Here is a 23,424-nt window from a genome sequence, read left to right as displayed (position 1 = left end):
ACATGACACCCCCTATCTTTTTAGCAACAAACATGCACATTAGCTCTTGATATACTAATTAGCCTATTCAAAATGTATGCCCGATGAAAAAAATATCGTATTATTTCCCCTTCGTTATATTCCTGTCGTAATCATAATTTGCAATGCTATAAATAAGTTACTTAGTGTGATCTAGTATGCGTTTCCTTTTTTGCTCAGTATATACTGGTAACATATATAAAGACGGGTTTCAGTCTTTGATGAGTAATGTTCATATGAAAGGATTATAGTCAAATACATGGTATGTTAAAATTTTTATTCTCGACCCATACTCCACCTTATAGTGGAAATTGTGAACCATTGAATTAAACGAAATCAACAATAAGAACTTTGGAATGAGCAATTATAGGGCCACACCGTGTAGAACAGTAAAAAACTACTAACGCTAACGCATGGTATGTATACACACATTTTACTTTAATGTACCATAGTTTTGTCTTATATCTTAAAACAAAATTTAACAAAATATTTACAGGTTGACAATTAATTGATGAAAAGTCGACCTACCCTATTAACATTTTTTGATATTTTGTAACAAAAAAGCTAAACAGAAAATGCCAGTAAACTTTTTTTCTCGCATAACTTTTTGTTTGAGATTTGATGATTTACCAGGTGTGAATCATATGTTTTTTTTGTTAGTGTGAATAATGATATTTGGTAGGCAATGGTCTTAGAATTATTAATTAGTATCAATTTCTAAAAATCTTGACTGTAAATGTAAGTACATTCAGTACGCACACTAAAAAACATATATTTTGTTTTCAAAAGTGATTCAACTTATCAAAGAATAGATTGTAAATCTGCAGGTCTTACGATAACGAACAATTTATGATGGTTTTCTTTCTTGTTTCAATGTTCTTAATATTTGAATTTTCTTACAATAAATGATTTCACATTAGGTAGTTTACTCTCAGTTTGGTGACTATTGAGTCAACACGCTTTTGTGGAAGGATTTTGCATTACGAATTGGTAAATATTTTCGTTCATGTTTTTTTTTAAGGCAGCAACCATTTGATTTTCGGGGGGGGGGGGGTGTGCTATGGATTATTTTCCCCCGACAACCTTTTTTTTGCCTGGAAAAACAATCCATTTTTTTGGCGACAAGTCGAAAACAATTATTGATGGAAATACAATAACTTGTACTGCAATGCGTCCATATAAAAGTGGTGGTAAGTTAAGCGTGGAACTAGTTTCTTTTGGAAAAATAGTATTCGATAGTTCAGCACTTCCACCAAACTTTAATATGAATCTATATACCTTGTTCAACTATGAATTGTGTATCGAAAACGTGACCAAGGAGAGGAACGACAACGACACAGACTGACGGACATAACTATACTATGGCACGAAAATGTATCTTGTTTTAAACAGTTATATACTTTAGTCAAATTAACCAGAGGTCAATGTTTACAAAACAATAAAATGTTATGTAATAATCATATGATCACAATTATCTGTAGTTTGTATATATACTGAAAATTAACAATTTCAAAATTATTATCCGTGTTTGGTCCCAAATCTCAGTCACAAATGATGTGTGTCTTGTGTAGGGACAGTAAAGAGTTGCATTTCGATGACATTATTCATTACTCTAAATATCAGCAGTTAATGTTAAATCTGAAAATTCAAATTTGTGTACATCACTCGCCGCGCAGATCTAACATTGATATTATGAGTAATTGTGAATCTAAAATGTGTTTTCAGCTTCGTATCACCTTAACTTGGGATCCAATGAATGGATCTTTCGTAGAGTTGTCACTTGTTTAAACAAAATTACGACATATAATTTAGCTAATCTGCAATTAGTTCCGTCTTCATGGCTTATAAACATATATCATGTACTGTGATACAACTCTAGATTCTACTGACGAGAAAATGTAACACTAGGCCACCGAAAGCTGATTTTTTAGTTCAGTCTAGTTGGCTATGTGGTCTAGAGCGCTGGACACATGTATAATAAAAAAAATATATATCAAAATGAAAGTAAAAATTAAAAATACAAATTGATTCACGTCAATTCAAACTAGTTCACAAAATATCAAATTGGAAAAACAAAATAAAATTCGAAATCCCCAAAAGAAAAAAAACCCAAACCAATCCAAAACCACGACAAACAAAGGGAGACAAAACAGGTGCATTAGTAAAACCATATGATGTGGTGGCATTGGTTAGGATATTACTATATAACTATGTATTTAAATCTCTTTGTTAAAACTAATGTTGTTTAGCTTTTTTTTTTATTAACAGCTCTGCTCAACGAACTTGTCCTGAAACCGTGTCTATTTTAAGTTTAAATGTCCTTGGATTGATGAAATGGTGTAAACTGATCAGCTTAAATACGTTTTTTTGACCGAGTTGTATTTCATGTGTTTTCATAATCCATTCACTACAGCATTCCAATGATAAAACAGGAGTCATTTATCCTATAATAACAAAGAAGTAAACACGATATGTTGGTGTCTCAATTTCTGTCATTTGTTTTCAAACAATTGTTGTTTGTTTGGAAACAATTTGGCCGCTGGTGTTTTATTTAACCATTTTAATGTGTCTTAGCTTTAGTATCAGATGCCGATTGTTTACTAGTCAGCTTTTTATAAATTGATTAATCCATTATTTCTTTCTTTTATATTCATTCGTCCATCAATTCATTTGTTTATTTATTCATTTAGACTATTTTCCTTAGTAAACAAAACAGTACAATGAAATTGATAAAAAGATGCCTATTTGCTGATTCATATCAAAGTTTATCAAATTGACAATTGTGAAGACGTAACTTCAGTCTTTGGCCTTTCTCCATTTGGAAATCATTCATTCGACTATTCTTATATTGCCAGATTGTCTATGATTTTTTTATTTCAACCGTCACTGGTACCGCAAAGGAGCTAGACAATTTTAAAAACAATTCTAAAAGAAAAATTATGCAAATTAGTAAAGGATATTTTTATAACCGCTAAACAAACGATCAACATGTATACCGTACACCCACTTTATTCATATGTAAATATTTGGTCATTTTTAGTTTGGGTTTTAAAATTTGAACAGGTCAATCAGTTCAAATAAAATGCGTCAATGTTACGGTCACGGTACAGGGGGACTAACAAAACGGATTAACTGATGTTTGTAGTCATTTCAGACTGGATTTATAGAACTATAAAGAGGTAAATGTTTTTGTGGTTTTTCTTTCTTCGAATAAAAATTTTATGGTTTACGTTAAAAAAAAAAGTCCGTTTTCCGAAATTCTTTTAAAACTACGTTAATCTTCATACGTCCAAATCCTTCCCGGCCGTAAAGCAATTGTTTCTGCTGTTCGATGCTTTCGGAGATGTTGCCTTAGAAATTTATGTCTCAATCCGTATTGTGGAAGCAACAGTAAGTGTCTATATTGGTAATTTGTGAGCCTGATATTTAGTCCACCCGCACGCAGACTATAATTTAGTATGGATAATCATCGACGCGTGTTTAAAAAAAACATCTCAGAAAAACAAACCTTTTAAAAGTACTTCACAACAAAATGACTGTGCACGCCATGGTATTTTTTTTCTTTTGAAATATTGAGGGATCAGGTTTAAGTTTATTGAGATTCAACTTTTATATCAACATACCATTGCAATAGGTAAGTGCATATTGTACTTGTTATGCTAGTTAGATGTAATTATAATTTCAAATAGCCTTCAGACACATAAGGGCAATTGCTAGTATGGGAAGATAAAACAAGAACTTTCCGGTTTTTAGACATGGATAAGGTCAAGCTTTCTTTGAAATGTTTTATATGTTTTACGCTATCACACTGTAATTGTTAGTGAACTGGTCGTGTTGAAGTCAAGTAAAATTATATTTTGAATAACTTGACAGCGCGTATTTAGGTCATGGTTAATTGTTGTCATGCGAACCGATCTTTTAATAATATGAGGTTTTGTGAATTATCTCGCAATTACAAAGCAATCACAAGCATGTTTGACACCCGCCCCAATAAAAGCGTCTTTTTTGGGCAGAATCTTGTTGATCAGTGGTTATCGTACTTAAGGCTCTTCGTTAATTTGTTTTTCGATTTCTGATCATTTATTATTATTGAATTAAAGCGGCCATCGGTTGTCTTTTTTGTTATATGATTTAATATAGTTTCGAAGTACATTTGTAAAAATGTCTCTGATTTTGGACAGTTCAATAAGAACTTTTAAGCGTCTCATAGAATTTTGAAATTGGTTAGCGTGTGAAGTATTGCTGTTTACCGGTCAAAAACTCAGACGATTTAGGCTTTCAAGTTTAGGACCTCTTGGATTTAGTACTCGCAAACGATTTATATTTTAGGTTGTTCCTAAGTAAAGTCTCGGTTGTACCTGATAATGGTAATTACCGAAACACAATTTACGATCGCATAAAAATGTTGATTTGCAACTATAAGCTGTTGAAGATGTTGTTTTTTTTATATTTTTGAATCGTCTATAGTTAGTTGATAATTGTGAATTCCGAAAAAAATATTTTAAAAATAAAAGATTTTAAAAAAATAATTCTGAATTTCATTTACCTTAAAGTCATATGAGACTGGAAAATATCATGCATATGTTTTTATGACTAAATGGCTAGTTTTTACTATAAAAGTTATGTACATATACCTTTTTTGAAGATAATTCTATAATGTGTCCAAATTCAGAAGAAATTTACTTTTTTTTTCGCCGATATGTTTTACGTAAGCTGTGGACTCAGTGTGACCTTTCTTGTAAAAACCCGGTCATCGCATTACGCATGGATCTGTCATTAAATCAACTATTATCTTATTGTCACATGCACTTGTCTCAGAATAAAAAAATCCTTTATACCTTAATATAACATATAGGGATTTTTTTCTGAGACAAGTGCCTGTGCTTATTTTAAATGTTATATGCGTGCTCAATACTCATGCTACATTGTTGATTGCTTACGATAAAGGTGACACTTCGGCTTCAAAACACGACAAATAATTAGCTGCCATATTTTCACATCATAACAGACCCCAAGCATATGATTATACGGTATGGGTGCGTAAAAAATGATAAAATCGTGCACAGAAGACTAAGTTTATGATATATATACATGCATTGGTTCAAGAATTGGATAAGCATTACTTTTCACAAGTCACTCGTTTCATATGACTGTAAATCCCCGCGTAGAAATTAACGTAGGTAAAACAAACTGATTTGCAAATGTAAAATCTTTTTTCTGTTATGCATTTAAAAATGTAATTGAGAAGACATTCTTGTGCTTGATCCATTTGTCCTGGTTTTTAGACACTAACATGTGTTTAAACTGAAATCGTCCTACACATCGAACGATAGAATTAATACTGGAACATATATAAACTACTCAAATATCTATGAATAAGTAACCATATCTGCTTGCTTATATACTTAGTTGTGGACTATGCTGATGGTTCTTGCTATTTCAGTTTTTCTATGATTTTTTTTATCATTCTGGTAAGATTTTAAATACGATAAGTGCATCTATACGTCTATTCTCGTCAGACTACTAGTATTTAAGATCATGACCTCTACTCGATTTTATAAAGTATTCATTAGGTATAAGATATGCTCAAGCACAACTTTACATCTTTTGACTTTTTCTTTGCCAGATAAAGACATGGAAAAAAAAGAAGAAAAACAAGTGATGGAAGTATTTAGTACCGACGTAGAACAAAAATGTAAGTCAACTGTATTTCATTCATGAAGTTAAGAACAGTTTTATAGATTCTAAATCTCATATATGTATAAATATTGCCGTGAAATGCTATACATGTAGTGTAAGTTGAATGAACCATCACCAGCCCATAGTCAATATTTGGGCGAAAGAGGCCATCATAAAAATATTTATAGAAGGGGAATTTAAAGCGGTTTTGAATAGCCAAATAACTTATTCGATTGTTCATGACATTGACATAAGAAACTTTCAGTCCACCTACAGTGATGTCCAGCCAATCGTTATAAAACAGAAAGACAAACATACGTCTGAATGTTTCCTGTGTTGCATTCATCAGGAAACCAAGAACTAAAATGACCGTTTTGAGTTAATTTTTATCTTTAAGTTTATAAATAAAAAGGATATACAAATTGACTGAGATCAACAATGCGTAAAAGAAAATTAGGGCTGGTTATAACATTTCTTAATTTGAAAATATAAAAAGTTTTCAAAACATTATAAACAATAACCCAGTGGCAGGAAATCTAATGAAAACATGAAATTAATTTTCCCGATTTACGTTTTTTTTATCTGAAATAGAACCTGCTTTTGATTCTCGTGATAGCGTGCTCGAATGCGGATTGTCATGGGTTCTATACCCAGCTGGGTTAAACCAAAGACTCAAAAAATGGTATTTGCTGATTCTATTCAAGAACGGGGTATTTGGGAGAAACGGTTCGGACTGGTCGGCTGTTAGTCAGAATAACGAAACAGGGTAGGACGAAATGTCTACCTTGCGATCGAGCACAGTAACATCCGGCTCAGCGTGTCTACCCAGTAGATGGCAGGGTCCATATTTGTATAAATATCTCTTTAACATTTCCTCATCTGATAAATATATACTAGTATGTGATTAGACGTTAAACACCAATTCACCATTATCATCATCTTATCGTGTAAAGCAGTTAGTTTTCTAATTTGAATCGTTTTACTTTTGTCATTACGCCCGGTCTTTATTAGCTGACTTTGCGGTATGTGCTTTGCTCATTATTGAAGGCCGTACGGTTAACTATATTTGTTAATGTCTGTGTTATTTGGTCTCTTATGGAGAGTTGCCTCATTGGTAATCATACCACATCTTCTTTTTTTATACGTTTATCAGGATTCTCATTTTCAATCATTTCCATTTGTATACACGTGTATCATTTTCTATTACAGGTATATATCCTTCCAATCCAAAGTTTAAAGAAAAAAGATCAACATCGTTTAGTCTGCTCCCATTCAGACTAAAACAAAAGTCGAAACGAAAGAGATGTGTGTCTACCTCCGATATAGCCGAAATCGAAGAGCATGTCTCGGAACCAGAATCTGACAAAGTGATGTTATCAGATGATTTTAGTACCAGTTCTAGCGAGGGCGAGGACAGTGATTGTGGACATGTCAATATCTCATTCGAACAAGAGGTCAATGGACATGCTCTTCTGTACAAGACATTCGGGTGTCACGGAACCAGGGAAGGTAATATAAAAGATGGTTCTGATATAAGCTACTTGGATAAAGGAAGGTGTATTGTAGCCGATCTACTCAATTGTCGACTGAACATATTTTCAAAATCAGGAAGAAATACTTTGACAATACAAAACGAAGATACAATCGAGCCTTGGGGAATAGCAATACACGAGGATATTGTCCTTGTGACCTCTAGGCGGAAAAAGCTGGTCCTTAAATTGTCACAGACTGGTGATTTTGAGGAGTCGTCTTTTGGTGACTCGTTATTCCAGGATCCATGTGGTATCGCTACAACACAGGACCATAGAATAATTATTACAGACATCCAGGCAATGAAAGTTTCTATACATGACTGGAGTGGGAAATGGTTGGACGATATTTGTCTGCCTGATAATCATGATTTGCAATTCAAAACACCCCGATATGTGACAGTTTCTCCATTAGGTGATATCATTGTGTCTGATTCGGGAAATCATCAGATTTATATATTTTCTTCCAGTGGAAATTTTAAAAAGACATTTGGGTGTTATGGCGCAAATGATGGACAATTAAAGGTCCCTTATGGTATATGTTGCGACAAGTTTGGAAATATATTTGTAGCAGATCATTACAACGATAGAATTTCATTTTTCTCAAAAGATGGAGAGTTTGTTCGCCAAGTTGTCACCAAACACGACGGAATCTTTCATCCACAAGGCATCTCAATCTCACCAGATATGAAACTCTTTATTACGCATGGATCTCTGAAGGCATGTGAAGTTAAAGTGTTTAATTTAATATCAAGATTCAAAGAAAAAGACGTTATACCTGTGTTCCATCTATAATAGACAACTCTAGATAGTTTTAACATAAGATATAAAGTATAAAAATATTCCCTTGTATTATATGTTAAAATACAATGTAGAATGTGACCTTTGTTATCTCAATCAACTTGGCATTTTTTGTAAAACTTTACAAAGTTAGTTATATTAAAAGTTAAAACAGTGAATTGTTTTATTCAGAAGGAAATGTTTAACTATAAAAAAAAAATTATCAAAAATATTTATAAATTTGATATACTTATATCAGATTATTACATGGCATTTTTCATATCGCATGTATTATCAGCCTTAGGTTCAATATCAGCTCAAGAGCCGCATGGCTCGAGGGCTGATATTGACCGAGATCTGATAATTCATGCGATATGAAAAATGACATGTTATGATCTTTTTTTCATATGCTTCAACAATGGAGAAAAATAACAGATTCATATATATATATTGTTATTTTTACGTGGTTCCCAAATTGAAGTTCAAGGAGTGAAAGGTTCACGGACGTCGGACCCCCATCCAATTCAAAACAAAATGGAATTTACGTTAATTTAATGCTATTGTCATACAGTAAAATCATATGTTATTTAGTCTAAGTATATGATAATATACAATAATAGCCTTTGTATGAGGTCGATACAAGGATCATGATAATGACCTGAAAGAAGTATATTGACTGAGGTCCTCATAAATAGGCTATAATTGTTATATTATTAATTTCCGACCATATTTTTTTATTGTCAAAATCGTCATTTGTTATTTATGTATTAATGTCATTTTGTTTATTTTCTTTGGTTACATCTTCTGACATCAGACTCGGACTTCTCTTGAACTGAATTTTAATGTGCGTATTGTTATGCGTTTACTTTTCTGCATTGGCTAGAGGTAAAGGGGGAGGGTTGAGATCTCATACATATGTTTAACCCCGCCGCAATTTTGTGCTTGTCCCAAGTCAGGAGCCTCTGGCCTTTGTTAGTCTTGTATTATTTTTAATTTTAGTTTCTTGTGTACAATTTGGAGTTTAGTATGGCGTTCATTATCACTGAACTAGTATATTTATTTGTTTAGGGGCCAGCTGAAGGACGCCTCCGGGTGCGGGAATTTCTCGCTGCATTGAAGACCTGTTGGTGACCTTCTGCTGTTGTCTGCTCTATGGTCGGGTTGTTGTCTCTTTGACATTTGAATTTGTTGGAATATAATTGATATCACATTGTCTCCTAGACAATAACAACATATTAGTTTTGAGGTTATTACATATGTAAAACCCAACGAATATGTGATAAGCATCATCCCAATATAACCTTTTTGTGTCGTATACTGCAATTTCTTCTGATATTCCGACCAACAATCCTAAAGCAAGAATCTCCCCTTTGAGTTTTAGCATTGTTTATGTGTGTGCGTACTTGTTGTAATTGTTTACCCAAAACGTCCTCTTTATTAACTGTGATTTTCTATCTATGTAAGATGATCCAGGTATGATACATCACATTTAAATTATATAATCTAGTGTGTATGTCATCTTTAATAGGGAAACTTGTGACTTAAAGTGAATCATTTCTTGGTTATTGGCTTTCAATTTCAATTTCAATTTCAATTTTGCACCATCTGACAAAGCAGCGAACGAATTTGTCATGTGTTACCAAGATATTTCAACTTCTTTTAAAAACCCCATATTCTGTGCTTGTGCCAAGTAGGGATTTCTGGACCAAGCGTTGCTAGTTGCTGATTTTCTTTGTTTGTATATCTATTTTTCATCTTCTGATGAATAGGGTTTGTGTGTCGAAGGAACGTATAAGAAACGGATGAAATGAAAGTGCTGGAACCATAAATTACAGATGAGTCAGCCAAGATCCAGTAAATGTTTCCAGTGACATATCTTTAAATTACAAACTCGGAACTCTTTACAATATAAGGTATTTATGTCGTGAATGAGTTTCCGTATTGCCGAAGGATGTACGGTGACCTGTAGTTGTAAACATCATGTTGGTCTTTTGTTAATAGTTACCTCATTGACAGTCATGTCACCTCTCTTTACTTTTTAATTTAAACAATTCTGAAGTGATTATATATTTTTGGAGGTCTAAAGTTATACTTTTGTCGGGTATGTTTGTCCTAGTTGATATGTATGATTTTATACATACACATATAAATCTCATAAATTTTGCTATTTGATAAAATTGTTTTTGGTCTGTTATAGTGTTACATGTACGTATCAACAGTGCTTATCTGATACATGCAATTCCAGCGTCACTGACGAGTCTTTGAGGATTAAACACGCGTCTATCATTTGTAATAAAATTGAGATTTGGAAACGGGGAATGTGTCAAAGAGACAACAACCCGACCATAGAGCAGACAACAGCCGAAGGCCACCAATGGGTCTTCAATGCAGGGAGAAACGTAGTAGCTCTGCTAAGTTTTTTCCCATTGATTTTGTGTTCATATAGTTTTTTAATCCTTAGTATCTCAACATCGTCGGGAAATAACTAACATATATATTTTAAGGAATACCTGTATTTTATGAAAAGGACTATCGTGGTCAATTTAATCTTTCTGATTTTAGCTTTTCATATAATTCATAATGAATGTATACGGAAAGTTTTGAATGAGGTTAAACAATATTTATGTCTTTTCACACTAAGATCAGGAAATTTAAAGTACATTTAAGTAATACAAATGTTAAGCTAGCGTGACATTTCCTTATTTACCATTCTTAAAACTGACCCCATAAGCTTAATAAACAACTTTGCTGTAAGGATTAGACCTTGAACATATTTAAACTTTAGAAAGATTTTTTTTAATAAATGTAAGTGTGTAAACAAGTTTACAAACACGTTTCCATAATGAAAAACGATTCATAATATTTGATTACTGCCTTGACCAGCTTGACCATGGGTTTGTATATGGGTGAAAAGGGGATTTCAATGAAGATGTCATTCTGTATATTTATCAACCAGTGGTGATAATGTAATGGCAGAAAACTTTTTACCTTCTTGAGTTGAGAAATAGAAACAGGGAATAGTCGAAATACACATCTGGTGCATAAAAGTTGCTACCGTTAATGCTTTTTCATACAATAACTAAATTTAGATAACTCTTTTAGTGACATGTTATTTAATAGAGTAAAATTCTTCAAAATCTAAACTTACCATATCCTATTTACATCAGAATCAATGCACTGGCATACTTAGTACTTATAATTCGGTAGATTTCATTTGTTACTACATGTTTATAACTCCTATGTAGGTATATACAATAAGGAGATGTGGTATAGTTGCCAATGAAACAACTATCCATTAAAATGCAACTTTTGCTTATTCTTTATATATAATGGGAAGTAAGGACCTTGACATTCGTTAACTTATATTTTCATCTTATCACTATTAACTCAATAACAAAAGATGTTACCAGGGAAACTATGAACAGATGGCTGAATCCTGCATCTTTGTAAACTGAACATTGTCAAGTAAAAGCTATGTAACATTAGGACCATGTTTCATCAGTAAGAACAACAAATTCTTCATGAAAACTCAAGACATAACAAGATTTCCAACATCAATACTACTTAAATTGTATAAATTTGTGCCATATTTTGTACTGACAAGTATTTGTTCAATATTAACAGAACTAATACCTTCAAATCCGAGTCACTAATCAAATGACAAAACTAAAAGCTCAAACACATCAAACGAATGGATACTGTCATATTCCTGACTTGGTATAGGTATTGGTAGGTATCAGTGGATTAAACCTGGTTTTATAGCTAGCTAAACATCTCTCTTGTATGACAAGACGCATTAAATTTCATTAAATATTGACAACAATTTGTGAGTGTTTACTTTTACCATGGCATCTTTAAGATACAATTAATTGCTCATGTAAATCACAATAATGTACTTAAACTGGACTCTTACTATCTTGTCAATATTAGACATAAGCTTCTAACAATATTGTTAAGAATGAAATCGAAATTGTAGCTTACCTATTGTCAAGTGCTATTCATATTTAATCATATAATTCAAATATTTGACTATCTTATTAACAAAAAATCTAATTATAAAGATACCTTAATCTTATAAAGTTCATGTACATCGTTCCTTAACAAGAACTGTAAACAATCAAAATAATAGTAGAACAATTTAATCACGCGATCACCTATCAAACTTATCAATAAAATTTGCAACTTCACTAGAAGATTTTAACTTGTGTTTATCAGGAAGGTTATATGTAAATAGATGCATTCATATGTACATATGTTGCACTATCTCTGTACCTTTGTATCTGCAATGATTATGCGAATAAAGAAAGATAAATACAAAATAAAACCACTGAGACAAACAAAAAGATATGTACATGAAGTTCCATGGTATCACAAAATATAGTTAGGAAGCCAAAGTCACAATAACAGAACTGGAAGCTTCATCTTGTAAAAGCTTGTTAAAGACATATATTTTGCCCCAGATGATCACAGAACCGCTTTCAATAAGCAGTAAGCTATGAAAGACCCAGGGAATTCCGGTATATGTCTTCTGTTGCTCTCTCTCATTGCGTCATATCTATTTAGATATACATAAGGTACTCTATTCTGAAATAAAAACATGAGTCAGAAATACTTTGTTTTCTAGAGGAAATATATCAACCATCATGAAACACTATTGTATACTCACGGCCGACACTCGGCTAACCGAGAGATAGGTCAGTTAATCTATATTGAGTATGCGGCTATATCGGCGGTGGGTCTGTTAATCGGGTTGGTTATACGTCTGTTAAGAGTAAAACTCACAATTTAATGTTAAACTCTGTTAAGTATACAGATTTTTTGGCACATTATGAGAATCACATCAAAAAAAGAAAAGTGTCTGACAAAATGATATCTATCATAGAACATTTCCCACCATTAAAAAAAATGCATAGTCTGCGCAATTTTAAGTAAAACGAAAAGGCGTCGCGCAAGTATGTGGTTTTTATGCTTGTTCGCATAGCAATATTTTAGATAAAAGGCTAAAAACCATTTTTAGATATGATTTAAAGGACACAAAATAGTAATTTGGTTCTAAAAAATCAATTGTCATTGATGAATATTTCATAATTGTTATATAAGTTGAGTTATACCACATTTTAATGAATATTGGGGGAATACAGTCTGTTAATGGGTTGGACAATTTAAATCGTGTCAGTTAAGAGTTATTTAGCCACGACAATAGTCTTACTACCTTGAGTTTATATTTTCACATTGAAAAAAATGAGATGTACTTATAACGAAAAATTACAATACGGTGCAACAGTATCCTTATAGAAAGAGCACTTTTATTTAAAAAAAAATTCTCTGCATTTCATTAAAAGGGTGTGTCATTTCAAATTAGCGTTATATGGACTGATTGGCCGCTCGAATTCGCATGAATTTATTATTTACGCCAAGTTATCAATCAGCCTTATTTTTTTTGTTTTTTCAAAGTCTGTAACATCTATGAATCTGTCATGCGTTGCAATTCAGCTGGTTAAATTCCATGCGTTTTCTTTGGAATACTACGTCTTTTCTACCTTAGGAATAGATAACCTTATGCCGGCGTCACACATTGGCGTATAGACCGGCGTGCATCAAACGTACAGAGAAAACTGACAAAGTCGGTATACGTTAGTTGCACGCCATAGGAACGTTTAGCAATCGTTCAAAGCGCGTTGCATAAGTTTGAAGTACGTCGAAAAACAAAGGTAAAATTGAGGAAGGAAATGGGGCACGTTTCAAAGCGACAACAACCCGACCATAGAACAGCTACAGACAAAGGCCACCAATGGGTCTTCAATGTAGAGAGAAACTCCCGCACCCGTAGGCGTCCTTCAGCTGGCCCCTTAAAAAATATGCATACTAGTACAGTGATAATGGACGTCATAATAAACTCCGAATTATACACAAGAAACTAAAATTAAAAATCATATAAGACTAACGAAGGCCAGAGGCTCCTGACTTGGGACAGCCGCAAAATTGCGGAGGGGATAAACATGTTTATGAGATATCAATCCTCCCTCTATATCTCTAGCCACTGAAGGAAAGTAAATACGCTTGATGAACGCTACAACCCGAGGAAATGTGTATGCAGCATAAAAAACATACAACATACGCCAACATACTTTTCTTGAACGCCGGATAAACGCTTAGCCTTAGGTACGCTTCTAGTACGCCCAATACACGCTTAAAGCATATTGGCAGCGTAAATGATTTTTAACACGCCGGAGCTATACGCTGATGTGTGACGCCGGTATTAGTTGTATTTCCTGAATGCTTTTCAACTTTGTTTTTGGCCTTTTAAACATCTTTTTCGAGCGTCACTAATGAGTTTTTCGTAGACGAAATGCGTGTCTGGCGTAAATATAAGGCGCGAATATCAAATTTCAATCCTGGTATCTATGAGAAGTTTATTTCCGGTATGTATTTTCCTTTGTACCGAGTCATCATTCTCATTTTCTGCCGCCTAAGGAAATGTCTGTACCAAGTTCTAAACCGTGGTTCTAAACAAGAAATAGACATTAGTAAGTTTTTTATATTAGTGTTGGGTGCTGATTTAATGTGTAACAACAAGACAATTTTATATTCCTGTAAATCACAATAAATGCATAATATTAATTTTATTTTTCGACTAATGATGTATTCCTATGATATCGTAAGTCATTTAGCCGACTCGCAATCCGCAAACGTGCTTGTTTTTCTATCGAGTGACCTTCAAGGTGGTGTAAAGAAAGGTTGATGTTGAAAGGTTTGTCTATATTTGTTTGCATTATAAACATATTTCAGTTCATTTGTTAAAAAAAATCAAAACATTACGAAGTTTATCTCTGATGTATGTACTTGTTAACTATGTAAATGACAAATTGGTGCCATTTATATCAATGAAACAGAATCCACATGATATATGCGACCATTCTTTGATGAAATTAATATTACTTTGATTTTACACTTTTTAAAATCATTTCTATCAATTTTCAGATTCCATTGTCTAAACTTATGTTTCATTGTTCATGTGTTGTTTCCATTTATTCTAGCCACTAATCTTTGGCCTATCTCTTTATTCAGATAACATCACATATAGCAATTAAATTATACTTGTAATGTCATTCATAACTCTTAACAGACCAATTAACAGACCGAGTTTTATACATCCGACCCATTAACAGACCATATTTTTATCAAAAATTGATTTATGTCACCAAAATACAGTTTTTCGTGTAGATTTTTCACATATTGATGTTAATATAGTAAACAAACATAATGCCAGTCTTTTTTCGAAGTTCAAAAGATTGCATGCAAGTAAACTCAACCAACTTGTCATTTTTGTGTACATTTTGTGTGTGTAAAATGTGTATAAATTTATTGATGAGTAACTCGCCTTTTCATTTTATAGATCGTTTATTGAAGCTAGAAAAAAATTAATTACACCACTGTATTCAGTACTCCAAATCATTTTGTCAGACATGAATAGTTTTTATGATATAAATATAATTAAAAAGTAATACAATGAAACATGCTGACCTTGCACTGATTTTCACGATAACACCTGATTAACAGACTTTAGCCAACCCGATTAACAGACCCACCGCCGATATAGCCGCATACTCAATATAGATTAACCGACCTATCTCTCGGTTAGCCGAGTGTCGGCCGTGATACTGTTCATCATCGTATATAAGATTAAGCACAATCCTTCAAATGATATTCAAATACATAATTATCAGCCTAATGTATGAAAATAACACCCTTATCAGTTACAGCATGTTCAAGTTAAATAATAAAAGAATTGCTACAGACATTATCTCCTAATCATAAGAAAACGTACGAAGCATCAGAGTCTTCTAGCTTCTGAAAAATAAAGCTTATATACAAATATTCTACATCATCAACAGGTGTATTACCTGTGTCTCGCATTCTGGCAGGTGAGACAAAATTTAAACGGAAGAAGAAAAGAAACCAAAACAAATAAGGGGGCAACATGTTAACAACACCTCGATTTTGACAAAAACAGTTAACAACAAATGCGAAAAAGCTGATAACAATTAAACAAAGTGGGTTGAAAACAGTTAACAGTTTAAATCTATCTAAGATATTTGCTAGTAAAATTTACTTTCATATTCTGTTTTAGAATTTTCATTTTTGACATATATTGCCTCAAACACAGACTGTATCTTATTTTCGTATGGGGACAACCATTTGATATTCTGGGGGGGGGGGGGGGGGGGAGGGGGGACAGGAGGATTTGTTTTGGATCGGTTATTTATTTTTGTAAACTAAGAGGACAGATTATCTATTTTCTGCACTATTGAAGCAAGATTTTTCATTTTCATTAAGCATGGGACTGATTATTTATTTTCACAGTATATTTATAATATTCGAAAACGTACAATCTTTAAATTATTTGTTTATTATAAATAATACATGTATAGTTAAGTCATTATGTACCATTTAATCAGAATTAATCATCATCTATGGCAAGCCGTTTTGCTATTTATTCTTACTTCAAGATATCTCATAAACTTTATAAGATATCTTATATAGTTTATGAGATATCTTATATAGTTTATAAGATATCTTATATAGTTTATAAGATATCTTATATAGTTTATAAGATATCTTATATAGTTTATCAGATATCTTATAATATTATTAATTCGTATATTTTAACAAATTTGATTCGTTTAGAGATAGTCACATGTTAAACTATATTTTCGAAGGTAGAGAGAAAACGGCGGATAGCAAAACGCATATTGACCTGCAAAAAGCATATTGCACGGTTATTTTTAGAATATCTAAAAACCAATATACTTTGTGACGTCATGTAATGAATTTCAGGATATTGTTTAAAACGTTTTGAAACACATGATATCTGTGATCGATTATTTGACGAAAAAAATCTTCAAATACATAAGATGTCCAAAAAAAAAGTAAATGAAATAACAACTAATATGTTGTTATTGTCAAGAAGACAATGTAATATCTATAAAATTCCTACAAACTTAAATGACGATTTTGATACAAATATGGTCAGAAATTATTAATATAACAAATATAGCCTTTGTATGAGGTCAATACAGGATATATCGACCCAAAGAAGTATATCGACCTCGGACTTCGTCCTCAGTCAATATACTTCTTTCTGTTCAATATATCCTTGTATCGACCTCATACAAAGGCTATATTTGTATATAATTGTCTTTATATTAAGATATCTCATAAACTATATAATATATCTTATAAAATTGAGAATGGAAATGGGGAATGTGCCAAAGAGACAACAACCCGTCCATAGAAAAAAACAACAGCAGAAGGTCACCAACAGGTCTTCAATGTAGCGAGAAATTCCCGCACCCGGAGGCGTCATCTTATAAACTATATAAGATATCTTATAAATTATATAAGATATCTTACATAAAAATTGTTTCAGTATATGATATCTCATATACTTTATAAGATATCTTATAAACTTTAAAAAATATCTTATAAAGTATATAATATATCATATAAACTTCATGAGATATATAATATATCATTAAAGACATCTTATATATTATAGGAGATATCTTGAAATTCGAATAAATAGTAAAACGGCTTGCCATAATCATCTTTTACAGAAATTAATCTTCTATATTCCCAACTGCATATACATGTATTGCATACATACACAGTATGAAAGTTTAGTTGTATATAGCCTTCTTTTAAAAGCATTGGCAAACATGTTGTGCCGAGCGTAGCGAGGCAAAAATTGTTTTTAAGGGTTTTGGAGCCACTTAAAGCCCAAGAAGCTATAGAACAAATGATGCAAAATCATGCTTTCTGGGTGTTCCCCAGACCCTTTCTTAATCTGAAAGTGCAAGTTCTGTTTTAATAATTTTTTTGACAATATTTTGGTCTCAAAGCAAAATGTATAGATTCAGTGTAAGACTTAAGTTTCTAGGGACAACATATACATCAAAAGACCAATATGCATGATATAGCAAAAATGTAGTTAATCACATAGTTAATTCTGTGGCTTCTGGTTTTTGTCGAGCCTACAACTTTTGTTGCAGAAAGCTCGACATAGGGATAGTGATCCGGCGGTGGCGGCGGCGTTAGCTAACTTCTTAAAAGCTTTATATTTTAGCAGGTGGAAGACCTGGATGCTTCATACTTTGTATATAGATGCCTCATGTTACGAAGTTTCCGTCAGTCACATGTCCAATGTCTTTGACCTCATTTTCATGGTTCAGTGACCACTTGAAAAAAAAGTTCAGATTTTTTGTAATGTTGAATTCTCTCTTATTATAAGTAATAGGATTACTATATTTGGTATGTGCGTACCTTGCAAGGTCCTCATGCCCGTCAGACAGTTTTCACTTGACCTCGACCTCATTTCATGGATCAGTGAACAAGGTTAAGTTTTGGTGGTCAAGTCCATATCTCAGATACTATAAGCAATAGGGCTAGTATATTCGGTGAAAGGAAGGACTGTAAGGTGTACATGTCTAACTGGCAGGTGTCATCTGACCTTGACCTCATTTTCATGGTTCAGTGGTTATAGTTAAGTTTTTGTGTTTTGGTCTGTTTTTCTCATACTTCATGCATTAGGTCTACTATATTTGTTGTATGGAATGATTGTAAGGTGTACATGTCTAGCGGCAAATGTCATCTGACCTTGACCTCATTTTCATGGTTCAGTGGTCAAAGTTAAGTTTTTGAGTTTTGGTCTTTTTATCTAATATTATATGCCAAAGGTCAACTATATTTGGTGTATGGAAATATTTTATGATCTATATGTCAGTCCGGCAGGTTTTATTTGACCATGACCTCAATTTCACGGTTCATTGTACAATATTTTGTGTTTTGGTCTATTTTTCTTAAACTATAAGTAATAGGTCAACTATATTTGTTGTATGGAAGCATTGTTAGCTGTACATGTCTGCCAGACAGGGTTCATCTGACCTTGACCATATTTTCATGGTTCATTGGTCTTTGTTTAGCTATCTTGGTTAATGTTAAGTTGATGTGACAGTTGTAATAAAGCTTTATACTTAGGACTATCAACATAATATCAATGATTAGTAAAGAAGGCGAGACATTTCAGCGTGTGCACTCTTGTTTTTAAAACTCATTATCAAGTTAATAAATAATTACTAAATTACAAAAGGAATGCAACACTAACAGAATACAGAAGGGCAAATCAATGAACAAAAGAAAAATAAATAAAAAACCTTGATCCCAAAAGATCAGGGGCTACGTCTGAGGGAGAACATAACTTGCTTCTTGCCAGGCACTCACCGTGATCACAATTTGATATGGAGACAAGCGTTTGGTTTTGAAATTTCCTACATAAGGCATTTGCCTCAATGTAGTGACGGCCCAGTTAATAAAAGTGAGGTAAGTGTTCCTGAGAAAATATACCTCAAGTTAAATGAAACCAATTTTCAAACATTTCAAGTATATTTAAATAATATTTATACTTTTATAATTAAAAGATTTGGGAAGTATTTCCAGATTTTTTTTGGGAAAAAAGATGAATTTGTGAAGAATCTGGTGCCATCTCATACTTGATTATACCTGCTGTATGGCAAGCCGTTTTGCTATTTATTCTTACTTCAAGATATCTCATAAACTTTATAAGATATCTCATATCTTATATAGTTTATGAGATATCTTATATAGTTAATAAGATATCTCATATACTTTTCTTTGTAAGATATCTTCTTAAGTTTATAAGATATCTTATAAACTATATGAGTTATCTTATAAACTTTATTAGATATCTCATTTTCTATATGAGATATCTTATTAAGTATACAAGATATCTTATATAATATATGAGATATCTTATTAAGTATACAAGATATCTTATATAATATATGAGATATCTTATAAACATTAGAAGATATCTTATAAACTATATAAGATATCTGCTATTTTAATATAAGATATCTTATAAAAAAACAGATTATATAAGATATCTCATATATTATTTGCTGAGAACAGATTTTTCACTAGTGAGGAGAAATATTTTTTTCACACCTGTGAGCATTCCTGATTATTCCTGACCAAGTCATAAAACCATTTGGGACAAATTTCTGATAACATTGTTTTTCTTTGAACTCCTATTAATATTACATATGGTGTAGCATTCTAATGTTTTCATTGGATAGGACGATCACTAAGACAGATAGAAATTCACTCTTCTGGAAAAATCTACCTCTGAAATACCATGCCTGGAAAAAAATTATTGTGACAAATCATCCCCAGGATAAAATATCACAGAGGAAGAAATAACCCATTACACTTGCCGTATGAGCATGGACTGTGGAGGCTCAGAAATCAAAATCAATTTGCTTTCATTATACTTGCATGCTTTTTCTTTTTTTAATTATTTGCATGATGCTGCTAAATTTGTATGTGATAGTCGGTTAAATAGCTTACCAGAGCTCATGTTTTGTCTGTTATTATGTATATATCTGCCGACTTTAAATTAAATTTACTTACTTACTTACTGACGGTTAAGATTGTAACTTTGATAGCTTGTTGAAATTAAACAAAAACTTTTTAACCAGATCAGCCATTGTTTTTCTTGTTTTTGTGACTTGGTTTATTGTTGGTGTGCTGTTTTGCTTTCCTTATTTCACCTGCATGAGGAAAATCTGTTAATCTGTAAAATCAGGCCAATTAAAAACCTAACAAAGACCTGTACCACAAAACCAACCAATGTTGTATAGAGACTGAGATTAAAAGGAAGATATGGCATTGGATTGGTCATGTATTCGGGAAAGGAAATGAGGATAGTATCACAAAGATTGCTTTGTGATGGACACCTGATGACAGAGGAAAAAGAGGGAGATCAAAAGCGGCCTGGCATAGAACAGTAGAAACTGAGATGAAAGACCTTGTGGAGACTTGGAAGGAGATTAGGAAGACACAAGACAGACAAAAGTCAGTGGTGGATCCAGAAATTTTCATAAGTGGGGGCCCACTGACTGCTTAAGTACATTACATAAGCTTTTCAAAAATGATGGTTTGATCAATTGGTAACTGTTTAATGTTAAGTGGCACCATTACATGAATGTAAGGGAAGAGAATATGTAAATGCGATATGGATATAACCTGCTAAACCCTCATGCTGAGATGAATATGTAAAGTGCAGTAGGAAAGCATTTCAACCAACTTATCATTCTAATTCTTTTCCAACCATGCTAGTGATGGCACCAACCACCTTTGAAACTTGAAGTGAGCACACTTCCATGAAACCACTGAGGCAGTTGCTTTTATATGAAGAAATACTTATTATAATATTTTTTGTTTTATTTTTAAATTTGACAAAAATCTTTTTTTACATATTCATACATATTCAAAAGTCATACTGCATAGTAGAAAGAAGCACAAAAACAATTCATTACGTAAATTATTATATCAAAGCACCCTCTACAGTGTTAGTCAGAAAATCTGCTGACAGTGTCACAAAAAGCAACCCTTAAAAACATGTAAATTACCAAAACATTTAACATTAAATCTATTCTTTACAAATATTTTTTTCAGATATGTTGCTGGAAGGGACATCAATGTGACTTGCTCAAAAAGTCTTTATTTAGAAGATCTTATTCTTTCAGAATTTTGTATGTTAAAAAATAAAATACAAGATACTGATTAATTTATTCAAAACTTTAATTAACTCAGGAAGATTTACCTAAAAAATAAAATTTGTATTCAATACTGTAAAGATAAAGTTTTCTGATACATGTATACAGTAGCAAAATAGAACAATGATAACAATAAATATACATGTTTGCTAGGAATGGTGGTAAATCACAAAAAAACAGGAGTGAACACACAGAAATGCCTCACCTAAAAAACAAAGGTAAATCAAATGCTTTGCTGAGCGCAGCATGATACAACCACAGAGATAGAACGCTGAACAGTTGGGACAAATTTGGACACAATATTCAAGTTTGATACTGTCTGAATTTAGATTGTGATCAAATTTTTGACATGATATAGGTTTCTGACACAAAACAAATGTGGTCAAAGATCTTTCAATTCTATTGTGCAATACTGTGCAACTGTAATTCGAAATTTGAAAAATGTTGATAAAAAAGATATGAATCCCTTAAAAAAATTGGGGAAAAAAATCCCCCCCCCCCCCACTATTTGAAACCCCCTTGGCGCAATAACCCTAAAACTCAATCCCAGCCTTTCCTTAGTAGTACAATTTCAGAGAGATCCATACACTTAAACACAAGTTATTGTCTGGAAACTAGAAAAGTGCTTGTTTTTGGCCCCTTAATTCCTAAACTGTTGGCCCCATAACCCCTAAAATGAATCTCAACCTTCTACTTGTGGTATCAAACATTGTGGTACAATTTCAGAGCATTCGAAATATTTATACACAAGTTATTATCCTGAAACTAGGAATATGCTTATCAATCCCAACTTTCCTTATGTGGTATTGAACCTTCTTATTAAATTTCAAAGTTAGCCTAGTAGCAGAAACAAAAATTACTGAAATAACATTAAATAAAGGAAAATTAAAAACCATTTTGAGATATTATACCTAAAAGTTAAAAACAAACCAGGTCTCCAAGGCTCATTGTTCACATTGCATTTAAGCATAACAATGATTCAATGCAACTAAAACCTTTGTATTCAATGCAATTTGTGTGGGCATATATCTAGTTCATCTGATTCTTTTTGCTGGACAGTTTCTGTCTCCCCACTATAGTTTTTAATTTAAAATAGGCCAAAACTAATAAAAATTGTGATTTCAATTCCATTCGATTCAATTCAAGGTAACTTATTGTTCAAGCATACTTTGTAATCTAGGGGAAACAACTTCTGTCATCATTTGTAGTTTTCAATCAGATGGACTCATTTGTAGATCTTTGTGTTGCTGATCATTTTTTCTATATCATTCTATTACAGTTTTTAGAAGAGCCATGGTGTAGTTGTTAGAACATCGAATTTCTTTCACAAAGGTTCCTGGTTCTTTCCCCCTTCTGGGGCTCTCCCGTGACACCATTTGTATGCATGGTCTTGAGAAACAATGATAGTCTGTCGGAAGGGGATTATAATTGGCTGACCCAGGTAAAGAGAGCGCCATATCTCTTTGCATGTAAAAGACACCATTGTAGATTTCAAAAAAAGAAAAGACTAATCTACAAGGCAGCACTCTCAAGCGCAACTGAGTTGAAAGGGAGTAATATAAGTTGCAATGACTTGTTTTCCAATCCACTATAAATAAATATGTTTAAACTAAACTATTACAGTTTTCAAAATGATTGGTAAAAAGAAATAAATTGGTAAATAAATCCCCATTTAAGAACCATTGCTCCTTTAAAGTCTCACCGGACCAACCATACAAATATTTCGGACCTAATTTCCATTTCAAAAAACAACGGCAGACATTATCTGTTAACCAAGCTTT

The 23,424-nt window shown here is 32.6% G+C and overlaps 1 protein-coding gene across 6 annotated transcripts; it reads left to right on the top strand.

Annotated features, from left to right (window-relative positions):
- The first annotated feature begins 204 nt into the window (after positions 1-204).
- On the top strand, positions 205-8,181 carry LOC143071793 (uncharacterized). Of its 6 annotated transcripts, none has more exons than XM_076246376.1 (3): positions 205-280; positions 5,645-5,713; positions 6,907-8,181. In XM_076246376.1, exons 2-3 carry the CDS (start codon positions 5,653-5,655, stop codon positions 8,019-8,021), a joined length of 1,176 nt encoding a protein of 391 aa, XP_076102491.1. In that variant the 5' UTR covers positions 205-280; positions 5,645-5,652; the 3' UTR covers positions 8,022-8,181. The 6 variants fall into 6 exon arrangements, with proteins under 6 accessions (XP_076102491.1, XP_076102488.1, XP_076102490.1 ...); XM_076246373.1 differs by lacking the exon at positions 205-280 and adding an exon at positions 294-434; XM_076246375.1 differs by lacking the exon at positions 205-280 and adding an exon at positions 934-1,008.
- Positions 8,182-23,424: the final 15,243 nt, after the last annotated feature.

This window comes from Mytilus galloprovincialis, chromosome 4 (assembly GCF_965363235.1).
Source record: "Mytilus galloprovincialis chromosome 4, xbMytGall1.hap1.1, whole genome shotgun sequence".
Taxonomy (NCBI): Eukaryota; Metazoa; Mollusca; class Bivalvia; order Mytilida; family Mytilidae; genus Mytilus; species Mytilus galloprovincialis.
Note: the sequence above shows the minus strand (reverse complement) of the source record. Positions and strands in the feature narration are given on the sequence as shown.

Bases quoted from the DNA above. Each gene is read 5' to 3' on its own strand.
- LOC143071793 (XM_076246376.1), top strand. From the start codon at position 5,653: ATGGAAAAAAAAGAAGAAAAACAAGTGATGGAAGTATTTAGTACCGAC. The intron at 5,714-6,906 runs GTAAGTCAACTG...TTTCTATTACAG, and splicing joins TACCGACGTAGAACAAAAAT to GTATATATCCTTCCAATCCA.